General features: G+C 39.5%; 2 protein-coding genes across 4 annotated transcripts; both read right to left on the bottom strand.

Annotated features, from left to right (window-relative positions):
* Positions 1-1,773: 1,773 nt before the first annotated feature.
* Positions 1,774-7,471, bottom strand: LOC111446179 (squamosa promoter-binding-like protein 14). Its single transcript, XM_023084887.1, has 10 exons — positions 6,401-7,471; positions 6,053-6,246; positions 5,144-5,973; positions 4,957-5,031; positions 4,746-4,853; positions 4,544-4,661; positions 4,189-4,324; positions 3,953-4,097; positions 3,267-3,866; positions 1,774-2,888 (listed from the first exon to the last, which is right to left on the bottom strand). Exons 1-10 carry the CDS (start codon positions 6,961-6,963, stop codon positions 2,472-2,474), a joined length of 3,186 nt encoding a protein of 1,061 aa, XP_022940655.1. The 5' UTR covers positions 6,964-7,471; the 3' UTR covers positions 1,774-2,471.
* Positions 7,472-7,930: 459 nt separating this feature from the next.
* Positions 7,931-14,720, bottom strand: LOC111446165. 3 transcript variants are annotated; one of them, XM_023084860.1, is made up of 8 exons: positions 14,397-14,720; positions 11,042-14,204; positions 10,793-10,951; positions 10,478-10,657; positions 9,915-10,109; positions 9,287-9,385; positions 8,558-9,151; positions 7,931-8,482 (listed from the first exon to the last, which is right to left on the bottom strand). In XM_023084860.1, exons 2-8 carry the CDS (start codon positions 14,189-14,191, stop codon positions 8,132-8,134), a joined length of 4,728 nt encoding a protein of 1,575 aa, XP_022940628.1. In that variant the 5' UTR covers positions 14,192-14,204; positions 14,397-14,720; the 3' UTR covers positions 7,931-8,131. The 3 variants fall into 3 exon arrangements, with proteins under 3 accessions (XP_022940628.1, XP_022940627.1, XP_022940629.1); XM_023084859.1 differs by having other exon boundaries at positions 11,042-14,237; XM_023084861.1 differs by having other exon boundaries at positions 11,042-12,456; positions 12,607-14,720.
* Between the last annotated feature and the right edge of the window lie 4,967 nt (positions 14,721-19,687).

The raw sequence follows: 19,687 nt of genomic DNA on the forward strand, positions 1-19,687 counted from the left end.
TTTTTTTTTTTTTTTTTTTTTTTTTTTTTTTTTTTTTTTTTTTTTTTGTGTAATAATTTAATAATAATTTATTATTTTTCCTTGGGGAAACCATATCTTCAGAAAATTACAGTGATGGGACTGGGGTGGGGAGTGGGAGGCAAAAATCAAACAAGCGTAGGTGAGGCATCCACGTGTCTGGATTCCAGGTCCTGCAGTTACCGCGACCTCAGGGATTCCCAAAAACATTTGGGCATCGATCTCGTTGGAATTACAAGTGTACCACTTTGATTTAACCCAACTTTATTGCCAGTGAGGTGTCCGCCCCGGCATGGTAAAAACAGGAATAAACCTAATTAATTTTGTAATAAATTTCCGCAAATATTTGGTAATGCCAAGTCTTTTTCTTTTGCATTTGGTGGCAATGCATCTTCTATTTTAAATCTCCTTCAATCAAATGATATCGACTAACCGACTAAAAATACAATTTATTAATAAAACTACCCTCAAAATAAATGAGTTCTAGTCACTAAAAATAATTCATTCATTTTTACTGAACAAAAGGCTAAGCCCAATTCATCCTTATATTGGACGATGATTATTATGATTTATTATTATTAATTAGATGCAATAATTAAAATTACTCAATACTAAATAATGGAATGGTATTAAGTATTTATCAATCAATCAATGGTAGTTAATAGAGACAAAATAGTATTGTTGAATTTGCACCAAACAAATAATTGATGATACTCTCTCATCATTTCAAAACGCCCCAAAAGCAAGTTGCTAAAGCCGGTTAAGTAGTGTTCTCGATCCTCGTTTTTTATTTTTCATTTTCTCTATTTTAAGAAAGAAAAATAGAATTAAGTTTGATAATTTTGGTTTTTTTTTTCTTTCCTTTTTCTTAAAATTATATGTTTGGTCATACCTTGTTACAAAACCAAATATTCAAAATTATATGTTAAATTAATAAGGGAAAAGATTGGAAACGTGAAAATGAAATTGTTTTTACTGTTTCCAAAAATTTTAAATAATTTTGGAAGCGTTTTTTTTTTTTTAAAAAAAAGAGAGAGAAGTGAGAAATAAAATAAATAAAAAAAGAAAAAAAAAGAAAGAAAGAGAGAAGTGAGACAGATATTGTTACAACAGATATTGTTAACTACCGCCGAATATGGTTTTATCATTTATTTTGAAATTATAAATTTAGTACACAAGTAAATTATAAATTGTAAGTAAGAAGTTATGTTGGAAGAGTGATTTAGTAAGAGGTGGAATAAAAAATGAAAAGAATTATAGCTATGTATTTTTGTGGGGCAGTGAGAGTAAAGAGAGAAATAAATAAAAGTGGGGCCGGCATGAATAAGGAGGAGGGCGGGATCGGTCAATGTGATTATGTGAATTTGTGAGTATCGTGGCTGGCCTTGTTGGCTTTATTGGGTTTTGGCAATGATAATAAATAGTTATTAGAGAAAAAGAAATAAAATGATTAGTTGTTTCACAAGAAAAAAGAAATAAAATAAATAGATTCCACGTACTATTTTATTTCCTGCTATTGTATTTCTACACCCTATCGTCTTTTTTATTCAATTATTTTAATTTTGTTTTTCACTTTCAAGAATATGCACTTGGTAGAATGCAATTAAATTGCATTGTTGTTCTTGTATTTTATGGGTGAACTCAACCACTGAGGTGCATTGGGCAGTGATGACAGATGGTTGATTCCAGGACTGATTCCAAAATTTCCCTAAAATCCTAAATTGGGCGTGCAATGTTTATTTTAAGCCCTTGCCCAACCTACAATTTATACCTCAATTAATCAGATTTATTAATACACTCGCAGCTGGATGTTACTTAACATTCACAAACGGGGATCAATCAAACAAAAGCCGCTTCATTCACACCTCACGGCTCACAGTAGAAAACAGTAACAAATTTTCAAAATTATTTTTCTGAACCTACTTAATATCCATTCTTACTAAAACCTTATTGGGGTACACATCTCCCCTGTTTGGTGCAGTTGTTGTGGGCGTTCTAGTAAAGTTTCCGTCTCCCCCCGACACCACTTCTCTCATCGCGGTCTGTCTTCCCCCTTCAGTTTTAGGCACCTCCGCGCCAGCTCTGCCGCTTCAATCACTTGCTCTTCAGACCTCTTAACATAATAAAGAAGAAGAAAGAAACTAAAAAGGAGGGGGAGGGGGTCTCTCTTCAGACCTCTTCCATAATCTCTTCCCCGTCCTTTCGTCTTCAATCACTCCATCATCCCCGACCGGCTTTCTCGAATTCAACTTCCACATCCAGTGGCACCTTCCCTCTATTTCAAAACCCACCCCACCGCAGCTGCCAAATAATACAATATCTGCTCTTCTAGCTCATCCGTCTCAACTTCACAACTCGGCTGCTGGTTCACCTCTTCTCTTTCAAGGCAACAGATCGTCTCAACTTATCAACCACTTGTCTTCTATTCATTACACATCATCACTCTATTCAAACTAAATTGTCCCATACCTCAAGTTCTCCCATTTGAAGGGTGCTACTAAGCCAATGTCTGGGGAACCCCGCAAGAATAGGCACACGCAAACACACACAGCACCTATAGCAAGCATTGAATGGATATAGGGCCGATGAAGCAACCGGTGTGTCCCACTCCCAGGAACCCTCTTGTAGCACCTTCCTGCAACAACTGCACACCTAGAGCAACATCTTCCTTGCACCCTGCTCCGCTCACTACTTGACACCCCTACTTCCTCTATCTCATTCCCAACTCTCACTGAAACTTGACCCTTCTTTCTGTCCTCAAGTTTTCGATCCACCAGCTCGTTACAAGAGTGATTTCCCCTCATCAACGCATAACCCCGTGCTGACTGTCCGCTTGCATCTACTTGGGAACTCCAGCAATTCAATCCAATCTGCAACTTCCAAACAACAAATTAACAGCACGTAAATGGAAATAATTTTTTTTGTATTAAAAATATAGTATCACCAATCATAATTTAACTTTTTCCGAAAAAAGAGGATTTTTTAAAACATATTTCTCCATTTCTTAGGGGATAAAAAACCCCCTAAACAGCACTTCGGAACCATTTTGGGAAGTACACCTAGGAAGGGTTTTGAGAGCTTTCAGACAACAAAGTAGACAATATAATCCTTCATCACCACGGTGGACAACTATCAGAGCGCTCTAAGATAATTTTGGGACAAATATCAAAGTATACAGTAACGTAAAAACCCATCTTGTCCTCAAAAGAAAACCAGGATACGCCTTAAAAGATGCAACTAGATGTTACCTCCAGCGGGTCATTTGTCAGAGCATCAACCATATCATCTGAATCTTCCATTGAAGCTGCCAAATGCATAGGCGTAATACGACCAGGACCAATAACATTTGGTGGAAAGAGGTACTTTTTCTCTTCATCACCGAAGCCAGATACATAATAATGGACGAGTAAATCAACCATCGGCCTGCACCTCCTTTTCACTGCCCGGTTCAAAAGCTGAACCTCAGATATCATTTCCAAGGACTTCATTGATAGTCCATTTGTGATCAAGCATTTTTTTACCAGAATGTCAAGAAGTGTTTTAAGTAGCGCACAGAAGTCCCTCTCTACTGAGAACGTGAGTAAATATTTGAACCGCCTGATTAGAAAAATTGGATTATCTAGCTTGGAAGACGACCTTTCCCTTTGGAATAGCCATCCAAGTTCATTTAAGAACTGCAAAGTTTCATCCTTTAGCCTCGGCTGCGAAGGAACACATGAATGGCTTTCTGAACTCATATCAGTAACTCTAAACTCATCAAACACGGACTCAAGATGCCTCAATTCCTTACAGATGGCAGAATCAGCTATAATAACGGGGAAACTATTTCCTCTAAAACCATTTTCCACCTGCTAGCATTGTACAGTTAACCTTGTAAGAAACTTTAACTGTGGCGAAGAAGATAACACATGCTAGTTCAAACCAAAAAAACTACCTCAATGAAACAACGACCAAGAGTGGAAGGTGATGATGCATCCCCAATTTTGTAATTTCCAGAGTGTATCTCATCGTATGTTCCCTGCCTACTTAATCCCATTACTTCTTTGGATATGTAGCCACCCATAAATGTGCAATGAATCCTACAAGGTTGTGAAGTGTCACTTCCAGAAAAGAGAGAAAGGAACAATAAAAACCAACAAAATTCATCACCTATCATAACATTGGACTTACTTGGTGCAAGGATTTTTCAAATTCGTTCCCCGTAATAGAAAGGAAGTCTTTTGTCCACTCACAACAGCCAAAGGTGACACCGAGATTAACTCCGGGTTACTCCATGCTTTTGAGGATTTGTTCAGACGAATCTTCCCTGAATATCCAATCAAATCAATGGAAACAAAATTTAACACAAGAACAACAACAAATCTACAGCCTATGGCTTCAAGGACTACGCTATAAGATTATCACACATCGTTATGAACCAAATCAGATATGAAAGAAAAAAGAAAAAAAATTGATGCTGATTAATACTAAATAAAGCTCTAATTCAACAAGACAAAGACCGACCACTACCCTGGTAAGTTCTCACCATCCTTGTGCGACGCTAGTTGCCTCCCAGAGTAGACTAAAAATCTTCCACTTCTCCAAAATTCAAGATTTTCGCCATGAACCAAAGATTTAACATGCAAAACCAAATTTTCTTCAAGCTGGCAAAGAACGAGTGAAATTAGTTAGAGCTCATAAAACTTTAGTGGTACAATTTCAGTCCTGGATAACAGCTCTTCACTCACCTGTTCCCATGCAATGGATGACATAGACATATAAATCGATAGAACCACACAACCAGGCCGTATGTAGCTTTCCATTTCAGATGGACAATTAGACAGCCAATTGTATATCTAGAACATTAGAAGAGAAACTTTATGAATTTTTTCCAGACATATGCAATTGCAGCATTTTATATAAAAGAAAATTGGAAGCAATAAGATCCTAGAATCTTACTTGTGTCCGCAATGTCCCTGGAAACTGACTGGGATCCTTGTCGAAGAGTTTAAAACTTATCCTTCCAGTGCGATCCTGAATAATGTTGTTTCAAACCACAATAAAGAATAATGATATCAAAAACACACACACACACACACACAAAGCACGTCCACAAATACAAAGAAGAATGTACTCAGCAGGATACCTGAGCATCAGAATTTAAATTAGAAGGTGAATGATCAGACCCCGAAGAAGTATATCCAGCCTGATAAGGAACAGTATGAAGCAAATTTGGGCCGCCTCCTCTATCTGACTCTCTAAAGAGTTCAAAGGGCATGGCGCTACTAGGAGGCTTTGGGACCTCAACAATTCCACTAACTTCTTTTCTGATTGGTATTTTCCTATTACTGGTAGTTTCTTCTGATCTTTGCACGGGAAACAACTTCTGAAGGAGAGGAGGTGAGGATGATGGAGACCTCTCATCAATAGGATTACTGCTATCAGAAGAAAAGTACTTTCTAGAAGCCGTCAAGTTCAGTGGGGTATCATGTTCAGGCGAAGAGCTAAACAGCTGAAGTGGCAAACCAACTCGAGATCCTTGAACTTGTCCATCCGATTCGTCCACGGGAGACTGGTAACTGGTACTGCTTCTTTCTCCTCCAACTGAAGGAAATTCCAGAGGCCTATTCTGGAGATCAGAACCAGAGGGGCACGACGACCTTGTTTTTTCGCTAGCACTACTCGGACTGCTCTTCTGCGACAGCATTGCCAGAGCATCTGGAGCTGATGCCACTAAAGTTGCTGAAAGTACAGTGAGCAAGTCCATGGTCGAAGAAGAAGATGGATTTCTATTTAATTTGTTTTGGTGCTGCAAAGAACTTCCTGGAGAAGCCTTCCCCATAAAATTCTCTAAATTGGGCACCTTTGCTGCAAACTCTGCTGGTAAAGGAAGTGAATTGACCTTAGTGAGGGTCTGAATGAGTTGGTCACTATTAGCTGACAGCAAGCTTTCTACACTCTGGCCTTCGTTATTTCCTGATGTTTCAAATCAATGTGTTAAGACAAAAGTCAGAAACAAATAGGTATCAGAAACTTGATCAGGCAATTGCTTGACCTTGAGCCTGAGCTAGAACAGCCAATAGACTGAAGATGTCTAAATTCCCACCGCTTGGGGGTCCTCTACTTCCTGCCGGGGTCAGCCTTGAGGTTACATCCTCGGGCTGCGTCTTCCTTCTACGCCAGTTGTGCCCCGCAAGTCTCCTTCTACAGCTTCTTTTCCCATCATCAAATTCCGAAAGTGGATGAAATCTGAGGAGAGGTTAATAGCAATAAGAGTTAAAATATATATACACACATTTGGAGAGGGAGGCAGATTGGTAATGAATTTCGGGCGCATCAACACAAGATGGAAAACAAAAAGGCATAGAGAAGCGGGGAAAGATGATAGGAAGGAAAAAAAAACCTGCTGCACTGCTGGCAGAACCTCTGCATCAGATTAGCAACTAGGGCTTTGGTGGATTTGCTATGGAGCTGGCAAACTTTATGTCTGCGGTGATAGTCTTTGGCATTAGAGAGATCTTCCTTACAATTATCGACCTGACACATAGGGTAGGTGGCAGTGGCGGGAGATCCAGGGTCAGGGCGGAGCTTTTTGGGGGGTTTGGAGAGCGGCTGCTCAACGCAATTGAAATTGGGAGCAGGACCAAGATTAAGGCGAAGAGTCTGATCATCCTGGAGGTGGAGAGTGTTGTTGTTTGAGGTGGAAGGAAGAGGAGTAGCAGGAAGGAAGTGGGGTTTGGATGAGAGAGCATCGGAGTGGAGTAGCGCAGGGTCGGAGGGTTTGATGAGGAACGTATCGGTATCCCAATCCCAAGTCTTAGGGTTCCAAGTATGGGAGTGGTGGTGGAGGTGATTGTGATAAGATAAAGGGCGCTTGTTGGAGGTGGAAGGAAAACCAGTGTAGTGAGTGGGGAAGGTTTGGTGGATGAAAACAGGAGGAACAACTTGGGCGCCGAGGTCGTCCATGGAGAAGGAGGGGAAGGGAAGCAAGGGGAAGGAGAAGAAGGGAAGAAATGGAAGAGATCCAGCTGAAAGAGATGAGATCTGGAATATGTACAAAGCAATCTACTGCCTGTTGTTGCTGCTGTACGAAACCCAAGAAGAAAGCGAGAGAGAGTCGTCTGGAGCTGGAGCTGGGCTGTACCTGAACCTGAACTACCTGAACCTGAACCAGAAGCTGGAGCAGGAAGAATCACTTTTTCCTTCTCTTATTGCCCATTATTGCTTTTATCCATCAGTTCGTGCAAGTCTGACACGAAGACAGGAAACATCAACTCAACTCAAAGTCTGTAATACGAGTGAATAACAACGGAATATTACATTCATGAGTAATGCCTTCTTGTCTTGCGATTGCTACTCTCACCCACCTGCGATCTACCTTATGTTCGCACCTCATTTTGAAGCGTGCACCAAACACTCACGCACAGCCCATCAAATCTCACACCTCCATTCCCCGTCTCCCTCGCCCTCACCGCCTATATTTTCCACACGTCACCTTCATTCTATTGTTGTTATTTTCAATTATGAAACTTAAGCATACAAAATAGCTCCTCAAAGTAACAGTTCAAGAAATTTTAATTAGTTTGTTTGTATACTAAAACATGATGTCCGGATATGTGCAAAGAGTCAATTTCGGCTTTATAAATTGGGTTTAGCTGTTCTAAAATAGCACTACGCATTAAGGATTGGAAGAGGCACCCATCAACACCATTGTACAGGATACAGAAGCAGTGGGGCCACATGATTCCGGTTCCGGATAGCTACATTGTCAGTGCGGGCCCCTTCCCCCCTGTACGGACGCCGATACATCCACTTCTGGCTTCTACTTCTCCTCTCCTATGGAACATCCTCTCCGTATTTACTCATTCGAAGCACTTTTATTTCTGCTGCTTTCCCAGTCAACAAAATAAAATAAAATAAAAAAGGGTCACTTGAGTCGCCTTAATAATGGGAAAACTTTCATTCCGATAATTTAAAAGAGACCAGTCCTGATAATAGAGCCAAAGAATTAGCCTACGGTATCTATATAGAAATATATTCTATGGGAATGTCCCAAACCAAAACTCTATCCCTCTGCCCTTACCAACTGTAATTGTGTGTCGCTCTCTATATGAAATTGAATTGCATTCTAAATTTAGAAACCAAGACCTAGTAGAGAAGCCGCTGTTGCCCCCACGAAGAACACCACGGAAACAATCAGGGTGGTCAAAAGAACCCACATCCATGGCTGCATCCCCCCCCTCTTACTCCGATTTCGAAGAGGTGGAGGAATTGTTGACTTTGTCTTGCTGTGCTTGGTGTACTGCGACTGCGACGCTTTTTGTGGCCTCTTCGCAGCCGTCCCCTGTTTACCTGTGTTTTCAGACACCTCCTTCGGGGTGCTCTCCGTGATTATACCAGATTCCTTTTCTTCCAAACCATTTCCAGCTTCCGCCTCAGCTGCTGCCATCTTCCTTGCCTTCTTTTTTGCTCTCTTCTCCCTTAGCTGTGCACAAATATGTTAGCTGTCAAAATTGTAATTCAAGCAAAGAACTAAAAGCAATTTGAATATGCCCAATACCTTCTCTCTCTCTTCCGCCTCTTTTCTTGCTTTAGTTACCGCCCTAGCGTGGGCTTTCTCAGCATTTCTCTTTTTCCTCTCCAATGCCTCTTTGGCTTTGGTCTTCTCTTCCAACTTATGTTGCTCCTTCAACTTGATTGCTTCCTCTTTCTTTCTCAACTCTTCTGCTTTCGCCGCCAACTCCTCTTCCTCTCTTGTTCGCTTAATCTCCACGGGTCGTGGTGGCTCTTCTACGTCATTCTCGCAAGAAATATTCCTAAGGCCATTCACTAAAGCCACAACTGTCGTGGGCTTCTTGTTTTTTGTCGGTTGATTCTTTGTTTTGACTACTTCGATCACTGGTTTATCATTATCTCTCATATTCTCAGCGGGTATCAGTTTTTCTGGTTCCAGCGTTTTTGAAACTGTTGAAAGAGAATTGTCCCTCGCTTGTCTCTCCTTTACAATATGGTTCAGTGCATGTGGCTCTTCATTGGGGCCAAGGGAGCGGCCATCCAACGTCTTTAGTCGCCTCAGGGTACTTCTCATGTTGCTCTTAATATATTCTTCCCTGAACTCAGCATTTGTGTTCCACAGTTCCATCATGCACTCCACCTAAAATATTGATCAATCAGAATATGGAAACAACTCGGCGCCCAAAATCAAAGCAAACCAGCAATAGCAACACCGACTCAATACCAAAGAGTAACTTGATTATGTCAACAAAAACTAGGGGAAGAATAAATTAACCTGATTAACAGAAAAACGTTGCAGTCTCTCTACATCTCCACTCGATGCGATTTCATTGGCTTCTTTCACGTCATCCCGATACTTCCAGTAGTATTTGTTCTGCAAGTCAAGGGTCAAACTTCAACGGTTACACTTTCGCTGGGTGGCAATCGTTAGAGGATCTCTACCGATGGAAATATGCCAACGGAAAACATAAAATGACACATGTCCAATTCCAACATCAATTATTGCCAATTCGAGCCTAACTTGGTAGATAAAAATATAATTTGGCATCTCAAAGTTTGATGGTTCAATTCATAAAAAAAAAAAATAATTGTATGTTCCATCTGAGATAAAATAGTCCCCCAGATCAGGCTCCAGCTTGCAATCTTTCAACCTATACAGAACAGAATTCAAAACAAAAATGGAAAACCCCTTTTGATAAATTCTCCTCACAAACATGTTATACCAGCTAAAATAGGTCGTTGGAAACCATCTTCCTTAAAGATGTCGATCTTGTTTCATTCAAAAGTCATGAGGGAAATAGACCCTGGCCCTCATAACTTCGACACTTGTTGTACACAGCGTCTTCTAAAATGCTTATTACCACAAGTAGATCGCATTATGAGCAAAAATTACGAGTACAAACCTTATCGTATAATTGCTTCCTCGTACTCTGTAAATTGGCATATGCTTCTTGGCGAATCTTATCTGCTGCTTTAAACTTGGATTGCAATTCATCCAGCTTTAAGCTTTCATCATTACATATCTTCTTGGCAGCCTTTATAACTGATTCAGCTTTCAGAACATTGCCTCTCAGTAAATCCATCTCCATTCTTAATAGCTGTGTGGTACAATTAATAAATATCATGAGAATACGCATCTTAAAACAAAAGTGAAGATGCATTTTCTAATTTTTTATGCTGCATTTGCGAGCACTTGAAACCATATTTAGATGAGGGGTACAATTCATATTTATAGCATCTTTAGAACAAAACTGAAGACAAATTATCTAAATCTTATGCTGGATTGCAAGTACTTTTAGCTGTAAACACATTTTAGATGAGGGGTACCAAGTAACAAATACCATGTGAATATGCATCTTTAAAAGAAAATTGTAGATGATTTGAATGAATCTCATGCTGCATTGCAAGTGTTAGAAACCATATTTAGAGAAGCAGAGGTACAAAAGTATCAAACCCTATATCATACCTTTAGGCGCTCTTCAAACTGGTCTTTCTGGTCCAATGCCTGTTGAAGCTCATCCTGCTTACCCGTAGTAGATGAAAGCTGTTCCCGTAGCTGCTTCAATTGCTTGATTTCACGAATCAATTGCTTTTCCTCTTTCAGTGGCAGTGTTTCATGCTCTATAATGTGTTCAATGCTGCGTACCTGCATACATTGAAGCACGATTTCACAAAACGTTGAAATAAAAAATAAATTCAGGGGCATGAGCATGCACACAAGTGGCAGGGGGGAGAAGAAACGCTACAAACATATTTAACTAGAAGATCAACACGTACTTACCCTGCCATCAATGTCCCCAATGGACATTGCATTCTTTACTTTTGTTATGACTGATTGAACAGAGTCAATCTCCTGTCGTTTTGACCTCAGCAAGTCTCTTGCAGCTCTTCCTTCTGACACTGCAGCTTCAAGATTATCACTTAACACTTTCCATGCAGCCTGAACAGATAACCATTTGAACCATAAAATGATGTTTACATATACATAAATATATTAAACATTGAAAAAGTATAATAATGTCATTATTACCCTCATTATCTGTATTTGAACTCGAATGGCATCTCGACCCTTGGTCGTCCGATCAACTTCAGTTTGAGCACACTTAATCTGCTCTCTTATATTTACATCACCAAATTTAGGTACCCTAACCAAAAAGTTAAGTGGCTTTGTTCCTGCTTCAGTACCTACATTCTTCCCTGCCAAAGCTTCAATAGAACCTTCTGGGGAAATAGGGGAAGGTTCATTCTGGCAACTCTCATGAACGACCACAGTTTCTTCTTTCGTCGGTTTACTGTCAGTTTGAGAGGCAATATCAGACATTGGGTTCAGATCCACTTCATCGTTTACTGCAGAACCCTTGACTTCAGTTTCTGATGTGCAATCATCGCTAGTTATATCTCTGCCACCACCTCCTACGGAAGATGCAATCTCGATATTCTCTCCTGATTTCTCAATAGCAGTTGGACTTGAGCTACGTTCATTATCACGGAATTCTGAATCTGTTTCAACAGCAGAACTTTGTTGGATCGCAGTAGATTTATTGTCACCATTAGGAACTTCAGGAACAGTAGAACCTCTCTCTTCACATTCAATTGAAATAAAATCGTTAGATTCTGATCTCATATCATTACAAGGGAAAGTTGATTGGTTTTCTTCTTCGATGTCACCACTCTCAGACTTGGTTTCAAAATTATTGTCACCAAGAAGACTAATCTCATGATTTTCACGGACTTCATTATCCAGATGGACATAATCACCAGCAGAAGCCACATTTTCAGACATTGTACAATCCTCGGCTTCAAGATCAGGTCTCAGTACTGGATCATCAAGACTGTGTGTACAGGACATTTCCCTTATTTCAACTGACGTATTTCCTATCACAACAGAAGAGACTGCTGTTTCAACGCTTTGTGCAGGTTCAACTTCCACAGGGATTAATTGACTTCCCGCAACAGAATCATCACCATAAGAAGTTCTAGATTCATCAAGCGCAATGGACATCTCATCTCCAGAGACTGTACCTTCCAAAACTTCAACCCTGTCACATTCGTCCACTTTAGGATTGGAAGCCGTTTCTGAAGTTTCTTCTAGTTCTAACACATGATTCACCTCTTGTTCATTCACGGTAATCTCATTTAACTCTACTTTTGGATCATTAATAAGCATTGTATGAGTTAACTTATGAGTTTCAACAGAATCAATATCAGGATCTACAGAGCTAGATAAAGTTTCAGTATGGTCATGGAAGCTGCTCGTGTTAGCTACAGTGTCTTTGTCATCAATAGTCTTCGAAGGGTCATCTTGATCCATACTCGTTGCAGTGCTAGTGGAGATAGAACCATTTAGATCTTCTGAATTGACCAATGGACTAGGAGCTGCTGCCAAATGCTGCTCCATGTCCACTTTGTTTTCTTCAGATGGCTCTAAAAGAGAATCCTCACCAACAACATGGCAATGTTCACCATCCTGATTAATTGTAACTTGAGTTCTCTCAGAGTTCTCTTCATTTAAAGCAACCCCTAATTTACATTCCCCCTTGACGTCCTCCACTGAACCATCAGAGTGATCTAGCTCAGATTTAACAGCACCCATACTTATAATTTGATATTCTCCTAATCCTCCTACTGGGTCGCTTGTCGCAGCTTTATTTACCATCTCATCAACCTTCTCTTTGCCAGAATGGCAGTCGGCAGCCTCCACATTTGCATCTTGTGATTCTCGAATGCCTTCTTCTCTCTCGAAAGAGTCCAACTCAGTTTCTTCACTGCGGTTTTCTATGGTATCAGACAATTCATTAATAGCCACTGTTTCATTATCCTCGGGAACTACTTCACCTTGCCCACGCTTATCCACGGTAGCAGAAGATTTGACGGCGCCCACTATTTCATTTTGCCCGTTAAGCTTAATATCTTCCCCCTCCCCAGGAGACTCCACTTCAATTTCTGACCTAGGATTTGCCTCGGTATTAGACAGCTTGGGGGCTTTCATTATGCCATTTTCCTTATGATTCTGAATGTCCACCTCAGTATCAGACAAATTGAAGGCTTTCACTCTCCCATTTACCTCATCATTCAGAATGTCGTCTCCCTTTTGAGAAGACTCCACCTCAATTTTCCCCCTAGGATTAGCCACGGTACCAGACAAATCGAAGGCTTTCATTCTGCCATTTTCCTCATCATTCTGAATATCGTCTGCCTTCTTAGAAGACTCCAACTTAATTTTTCCCCTAAGATTAGCCGCAGTATCAGTCAAATTAAAGGTTTTCACTCTGCCATTTTCTTCATGATTCTGAACCTCGTCTGCCTTTAGAGAAGACTCCACCTCAATTTCTTCCCCAGTGTTCGACTCAGGATCAGAAAACTTGATTGCAACAATTCCATATTCCTTGCGAAATTGGATGCCCTCTGCGTTTTGAGAAGACTCCGCCTCAATGTCTATCCCACGATTTGCCTTGGTATTAGAAGACTTCATGATTCCCATTACTCCATTATCCTCGTGAATTTGAATATCTTCCGCCATTTGAGAAGACACCACCAAGATTTGTCCACCAAGATTTGCATCCGTGTTTGAAGATTCAGAGGTAGAAATTATTTGATTTTCCTCCTGAATCTGAACGTTTTCATCTTCTTGAGGAGCATCTACCCCATGGATTTCACCTTCTACATCAAACGATTCGTTGACAGCCTGGTTCTCCAGGAATCGAGTTTCTTCCACTTTTTGGGAGGAATCCAGTCCAGGTTCCGCTTCATCCACCTTGGCGTCAGAAGATTGAAGAACATCTACCACTCTAGTCTCATCCTGAATTGCGTCACTCACTTTCAAATGCTCAGAAAATTTAAACGGTGAATCCTCAGATGCATTGGAAACGAAAAATGAATCGGGTTTCCTACCATCGTCCGTACTGAATTCCCCATTATGAACCTTAATTTCCGTATCGACATTGTGAGAACGCTCTGGTTGCCCATTGAGATCCGACACAACATGATCATCGGAAGTAGCAGCATCGGTGGAGTTGACGAAAACGTAAGAAGCATCAGTATCATCTTTAGGAATGGAAGCAGCAGAGTCAAGGGATGCTGCATTGCAAGCGTTAGGCAAATTCTCATAGGTACTCATATCCAAGGCACACTTCTCGTTAACCTGAGAGACGTCGGCGTGCACATCCATGTCAGCCATCATTGTGCATCAAAAACTGAAAACCCGCAACCGCAATTAAAGAGGAAGACTGGTAATTAAATCAAATTCAGAAGCAAGAACATAAAAGGAGAAAGAAAAGAAGGGATTAGAAAGTGCGAAAGCGAGTAGAAGTGGGAAAAGGTATGATGAGTAAGTCAAAGTTGAAATGGGCAAGATCTCAAAAGACGAAGAGGAAAGAGAGAGTTACCGGAAGCGGAAGCGGAGGAGTGAGTTGAATTTGGCAGATCAAGTAGAGAAGATGATCGAGAATTGCGGATGCAGATCTTGAGAACTGATTCTGAGAATGGGGAGAGAGAAAATAAAAAAAGAAGAAAAAGAAAGGAAAAGCGGAAGAAATAAGGTGTGAGAAAGAGGCAGAATCGAAGATGAAAGTGAAACGAACAGCTGGGCGGGGGAGGAAGAAGAAGAGGAAGAAGAGGAAGAAGAGGAAGAAGAGGAAGAAGAAGAAGAGAGAAACACTGGTCTCTTCTTTCTCTGCTTCCTAATCCTAATCTTAATATTATTTCAAATCAAACTACCAAATCTTCTTTTCAAAACCAAATCAAAATTACCAAATCTTTTTTTTTCTTTTTTTTTTTTTAAGAAAATTAAAATTATCAAAACTACTCCATCTAAAATAACGGGAACAGAAGAAAAAAATCTTTAAAAGTTGTAATTTTTTTTTTCTTTTTTTTTTTAAACTTTCCAGTGGCGTAATTCTCTGAAATACGTTTACGTCCAAAAAAAAAAAAAAGAAAAAAAAGCAACTTTCCCCATCCCTTTGGTTATTATAATATTCACGGAACTCAAAAATAAAAATAAGAGACTCTCACAGTTCCTCAGTTATGTTGAATTAAATATACTTTTTTATTTTAAAACTTTCCTAATATTTACTTTTCCTCCATGACTATAGATGATTTAAAAAAGAACCAGATAGTGTTATCTAAACTTCCTAATATTTATATCTAACTACCTGATTAAATACATCACTAAGTTGATGAGTTGGTTTTACAAAGGAAACAACATAACTATATTTTTATTCCAAACTTTCAAATTAAGTTTTTTCAAAATGTTAAGTTATCCCTCTAGTGTCAAGTTTTAGGATTTTATACTTTTATCATTGGGTTTTCACGGTAAATGCTTACTTCACCTTTATATTAATTGATTTAAATATTATGATGCAGTAGACTAATTTTAAAACTAATTTAATTATTGTTAATATATAAAAGAATTAACGACCAAAAGTGAGCACGAATGAAAGTTGAATGGCAAATGTGTAAAATTAGAGTAAGGATAGCATATCTAGAATTATAGTAAAAACTAAGAATTTAAGATCCTCCAAGAACATTTGAAGAACCTCCAAGAACATTTGAAGATCCAAGGAAACAATGTTGATGGGAGGAATATGGTTTTGTGGAATAGAAGCGAGATTTGGAAAGAGGTTTCGTGTTCGAAGGAAGGAGGGGGTGTATCTTTATGGCGCAAATTTTGGCGCAAATTTTGTGGAATAAAGATTAGGAACAAAACGGCAACACAAGTTAGTTTTGACAATATCTTTGGGCTTACTCAAATTATGTGATGGGGACGTGGGTTGACAAACGAAGGGGGAGAATATGGTGGAGGGAGTGTCGGTGGAATTATTCATACTCCCGAGATCTGAACACCCAATACACAGGGCCCTCTACAGCCTCCAACAACTGAATAAAGGGTGTGGCGCAACGTGGGGTGGACTTTTTTTCATCTAATCTACCTTCCCTGCAACTAACCCACAACTCAGCAGCTTCATATTGTCAAAATAACACACCCCAGCAGCTTCATCATGGAATAGAAAAAAGAAGCAGTGGGTTGGCTTGCACGCACAATTGCCTGGATCCAATCCACATCTTCAAGTTGACTTAGATGCCTGTTAAATCACCATGGACCTCAAGCAATACAAACACAAAGAAAGGATAGCCCTCACGTACACATACGATTAGATGGATGATAGAATTGGAGTGCATGTGGCCCAATTAGTCAACTAAACCCTGCCGGAAACTCTAATCGATGCATTCCATGCTAAGCTAGGGACATGAGTATTCCTTACCTTTAGGCGGAGTGCTACTTCAAGTCACAAAGTGTCATAGTTAGGTTTGTCCAACGTATGTTACCTGTGGCCATGTGTTAGATGTCTCGATCATGCTTGTCCAGAATATGTTGTTCATGGGGTATATGCCCGCTCCAAACTCCTTTTACTTGCTTTCATATATAGTTAGATCTTTATTATTCTTGTTGTGACAATAAGCAATGTCTAGTCGTGTCATTGTCAGACAATTCAACTTCCCGACCAATCTTTTGTACCCTTGAGGATCTTTAAATGATTCTCCTTTGGTGAGTTGCAAATTAGGTAGGATTGGAGTACTATAGACTTTTAACTTCTACTTTTCCTATCTCATATAAAAAAGTTTACATATTTTTGGCATAACAAAATGATACCTTTCTTGCTTCCCATCACCTTAGCGTTTCCAGATCCTTAGTATGAAAATGATACTAAAGGAGTCTTTTTGATGTATCAATTCCAATTATATATCATTGACGTACACAACAAGCATGGTAATACCATTCTCATAACATTGATAGAAGATAGAATGACCCGATGTACTTTTCTAAAAACCTAATTGTTAACAAGAAAGGTCCCTGTATTTTAGATTATAAACATAATATAGGTGCAAAACAACAAGGTCCAAAACCCCAAACCCAAAGACCAGAATCTCAAACTAAGAGAACGTACAATTAAACTAGACTTCAAAATAAAACAAGATTGAACATAGCATTTAAGATAAACAACAATTTGAGAGCAGTAAAAAATATAACCAAACAGATGGGAAAAAAATATAGAAATAAAACATACAGACAGACACAGCAGAAAGATTCCATGTAATAAATATCCAGAAAGATGCTTGACCAAGACATGGAAAACGAACCTTGCCCACTCACCGCCGGGTTGAGTGAAGTGAAAAGCTCCAAAGATATCTTACATCTCTTGAATTAAAGCACCAAGGGATGCTAACATAAAGATTGAATATTCCCAAAATCCTTTTTTGGCATGAAAAATTGAAACCATTTGAAGAAATGTCCATGTCATCAATTTAAAATTATTAGGTGGACATCATTTCTTGATGGTCTAATGAACGTAATTCAAGAGGAACAAGGAAATCAAAATTCAAATGAAGTAAATATTTAAGAAATAGCAATTCTACAACAGAACTTCGAACATGAAACAAATATCCGAATTTTGAATTGGAATATTCAGCTAATTCTAGTTAGAACAATAACGTGACTAGAAGAAGTATTATAGAAGCAAAGACTTCTAATCACCATTGGTTAGCCTAGTGGTGAGCCTAGTGGTGAGCCTAGTGGTCAACAAGGGGCAAGTAGATAACAAAGAGTGAATGAGCTCAAGTCATGTTGGCCACCTACTTCAGATTTAACATCCTACAAGTGTCTAAATCAGGTACTTCTCCTGTTATGAGCTCGCTAGACAATTGGCTATATCCACATTTTATTGTTATGGCCTTTTCATGATGATAATAGAAAGTTAGCTTCCAAAGCTTTCTTTACCCGAATGTGGTATCAGAGCAGTGCTCATCTACTACACGTTCTCACCGTTGTAGTTCTCCCTTCTTCTCTGTTGTATCAATTAATTGGCCCAGCCAACTTGAAGAGAGATAATTCTCCAGGAATTTACTCCTGGAGTTGTAAGGGAATTAAAAAATATTCGCCAATTACAATTGAAATCTACTCAATTGCAAATAACTTTCGAGTGGATGACGCATCTAACAATCCCCTTTACATCCACCATTTTGATAATCTAGTATTGATGCTTGTATCCCGGCCAACAACTGGAGAAACTTCAATTTCTGTAGTCGAGCCACAAAGATAGCACTTCCCAAATGTCCATGAAGAACTCGGGTTGGTTTTATTGATCGCATCTTGGCATGTTCATCAAGAAATGATCCTTTAGTAAATAAGTGGATCCACAGCAACCAGTGTAATCCACTTACATTCAGCTCAAGAAATATTATGAGAGATTCTCAAAGAATAATGTCCTTCAAAGTTTTCAGTTATGATGGGACTTGGTGACTCTTACATAATGTTAAAAAAGAAACCAAGCTTTTCTTGAGGAAAAAGAATGTACAAGGCATACAAAAAACAATAGACCTCCGGATTGAAAATAATGGAATGAAGGCACACCACCTCTAGAAACTGACGATCAGTGAGAGAACGAAGAGAACCCAAAGAGAGCAAGGGTCAGGAGAAGACAAAAAAAAAAAAGGCTACTTTCTCCCGATTATTGATGAGGACATAAATTGAAATTTTGAAATTATGTGAGAGGAGAACATCAATTATAGGCCTAGCAACCCTTATGTGAGGTGTGTAAGTGGAGGCACAAAGGCATTAATTCATATCTTCGAGATGGAGTATGGACTTTTGGGTCTAAACAACTTCTTTGATTGTTTAAGATCAATTGTTATTAATAGGTTCTATACCTTCTAAAACCGTGTGGTATGTAGTGGAGTTTACCAAGTGGTGTTCTTGCTGGAAATGAACCTAGTAGAGGGATGGGCACTCATTGTGACAATACAGCTGTACTGGTTGGACAAATCTAACAACCAAAGGAGCTAATCAAGTTTCTCAAACTCTAATCAACTTTCCACGAAAGATTACTTCCTATTCTTTCTTAACCACTCAGTATCCTCTGCAGCGTAATAGACAGGGTATGTAGCCTTCCATCTTCCTCACCATTATCCTATGTATGAAGCTTCTCTTTCGTGAAAGCATTCGGTATATCGAATATAATCAAGTGGCCTAATATTATCAACCTACAATTCTTCACACACACACAAAAAATAATAATAATAATAATAATAAATAAATAAACTTGTATACGAAACTATCATGAAAATCAAGAGTCCATATTAGATCTAAATTTTCCATCAAGAATAACACGGTGCAGAAAGTCTGTAGCCTATCCTCAAATTTTGAGGAAAATGTGAGGAAACCTTTTATAGACGAATCAGACTCCCTTTAGGTGGAAAATTATAGTCCAATGGTGGCAGCAGATTTAGTGTGATGTCCCACATTTGTTGGGGAGGAGAACAAACCACCATTTATAAGGGTGTGGAAATCTTTCCCTAGCAGACACGTTTTAAAGCCTTGAGGGGAAGCCCGGAAGGAAAAGCCCAAAGAGGACAATATCTGCTAACGGTGGATCTGGGCCGTTACAAATGGTATCAAAGCCAGACATGGGATGATGTGTCAGCCTTCTCGCTGTTCCCCGAAGGGGGTAGACACGAGGCGGTGTGCCAGTAAAGACGCTGGGCCCCAAAGGGGGGTGGATTTGGGGGCGGTCCCACGTCGATTGGAGGAAGGAAAGAGTGCCAATGAAGACGCTGGGCCTCGAAGGGGGGTGGATTGTGATGTCTCACATTGGTTGGGGAGGAGAACAAACCACCATTTATA

The sequence above is a fragment of the Cucurbita moschata genome, unplaced genomic scaffold (assembly GCF_002738365.1).
Source record: "Cucurbita moschata cultivar Rifu unplaced genomic scaffold, Cmos_1.0 Cmo_Scf00008, whole genome shotgun sequence".
In the NCBI taxonomy this organism is placed as follows: domain Eukaryota; kingdom Viridiplantae; phylum Streptophyta; class Magnoliopsida; order Cucurbitales; family Cucurbitaceae; genus Cucurbita; species Cucurbita moschata.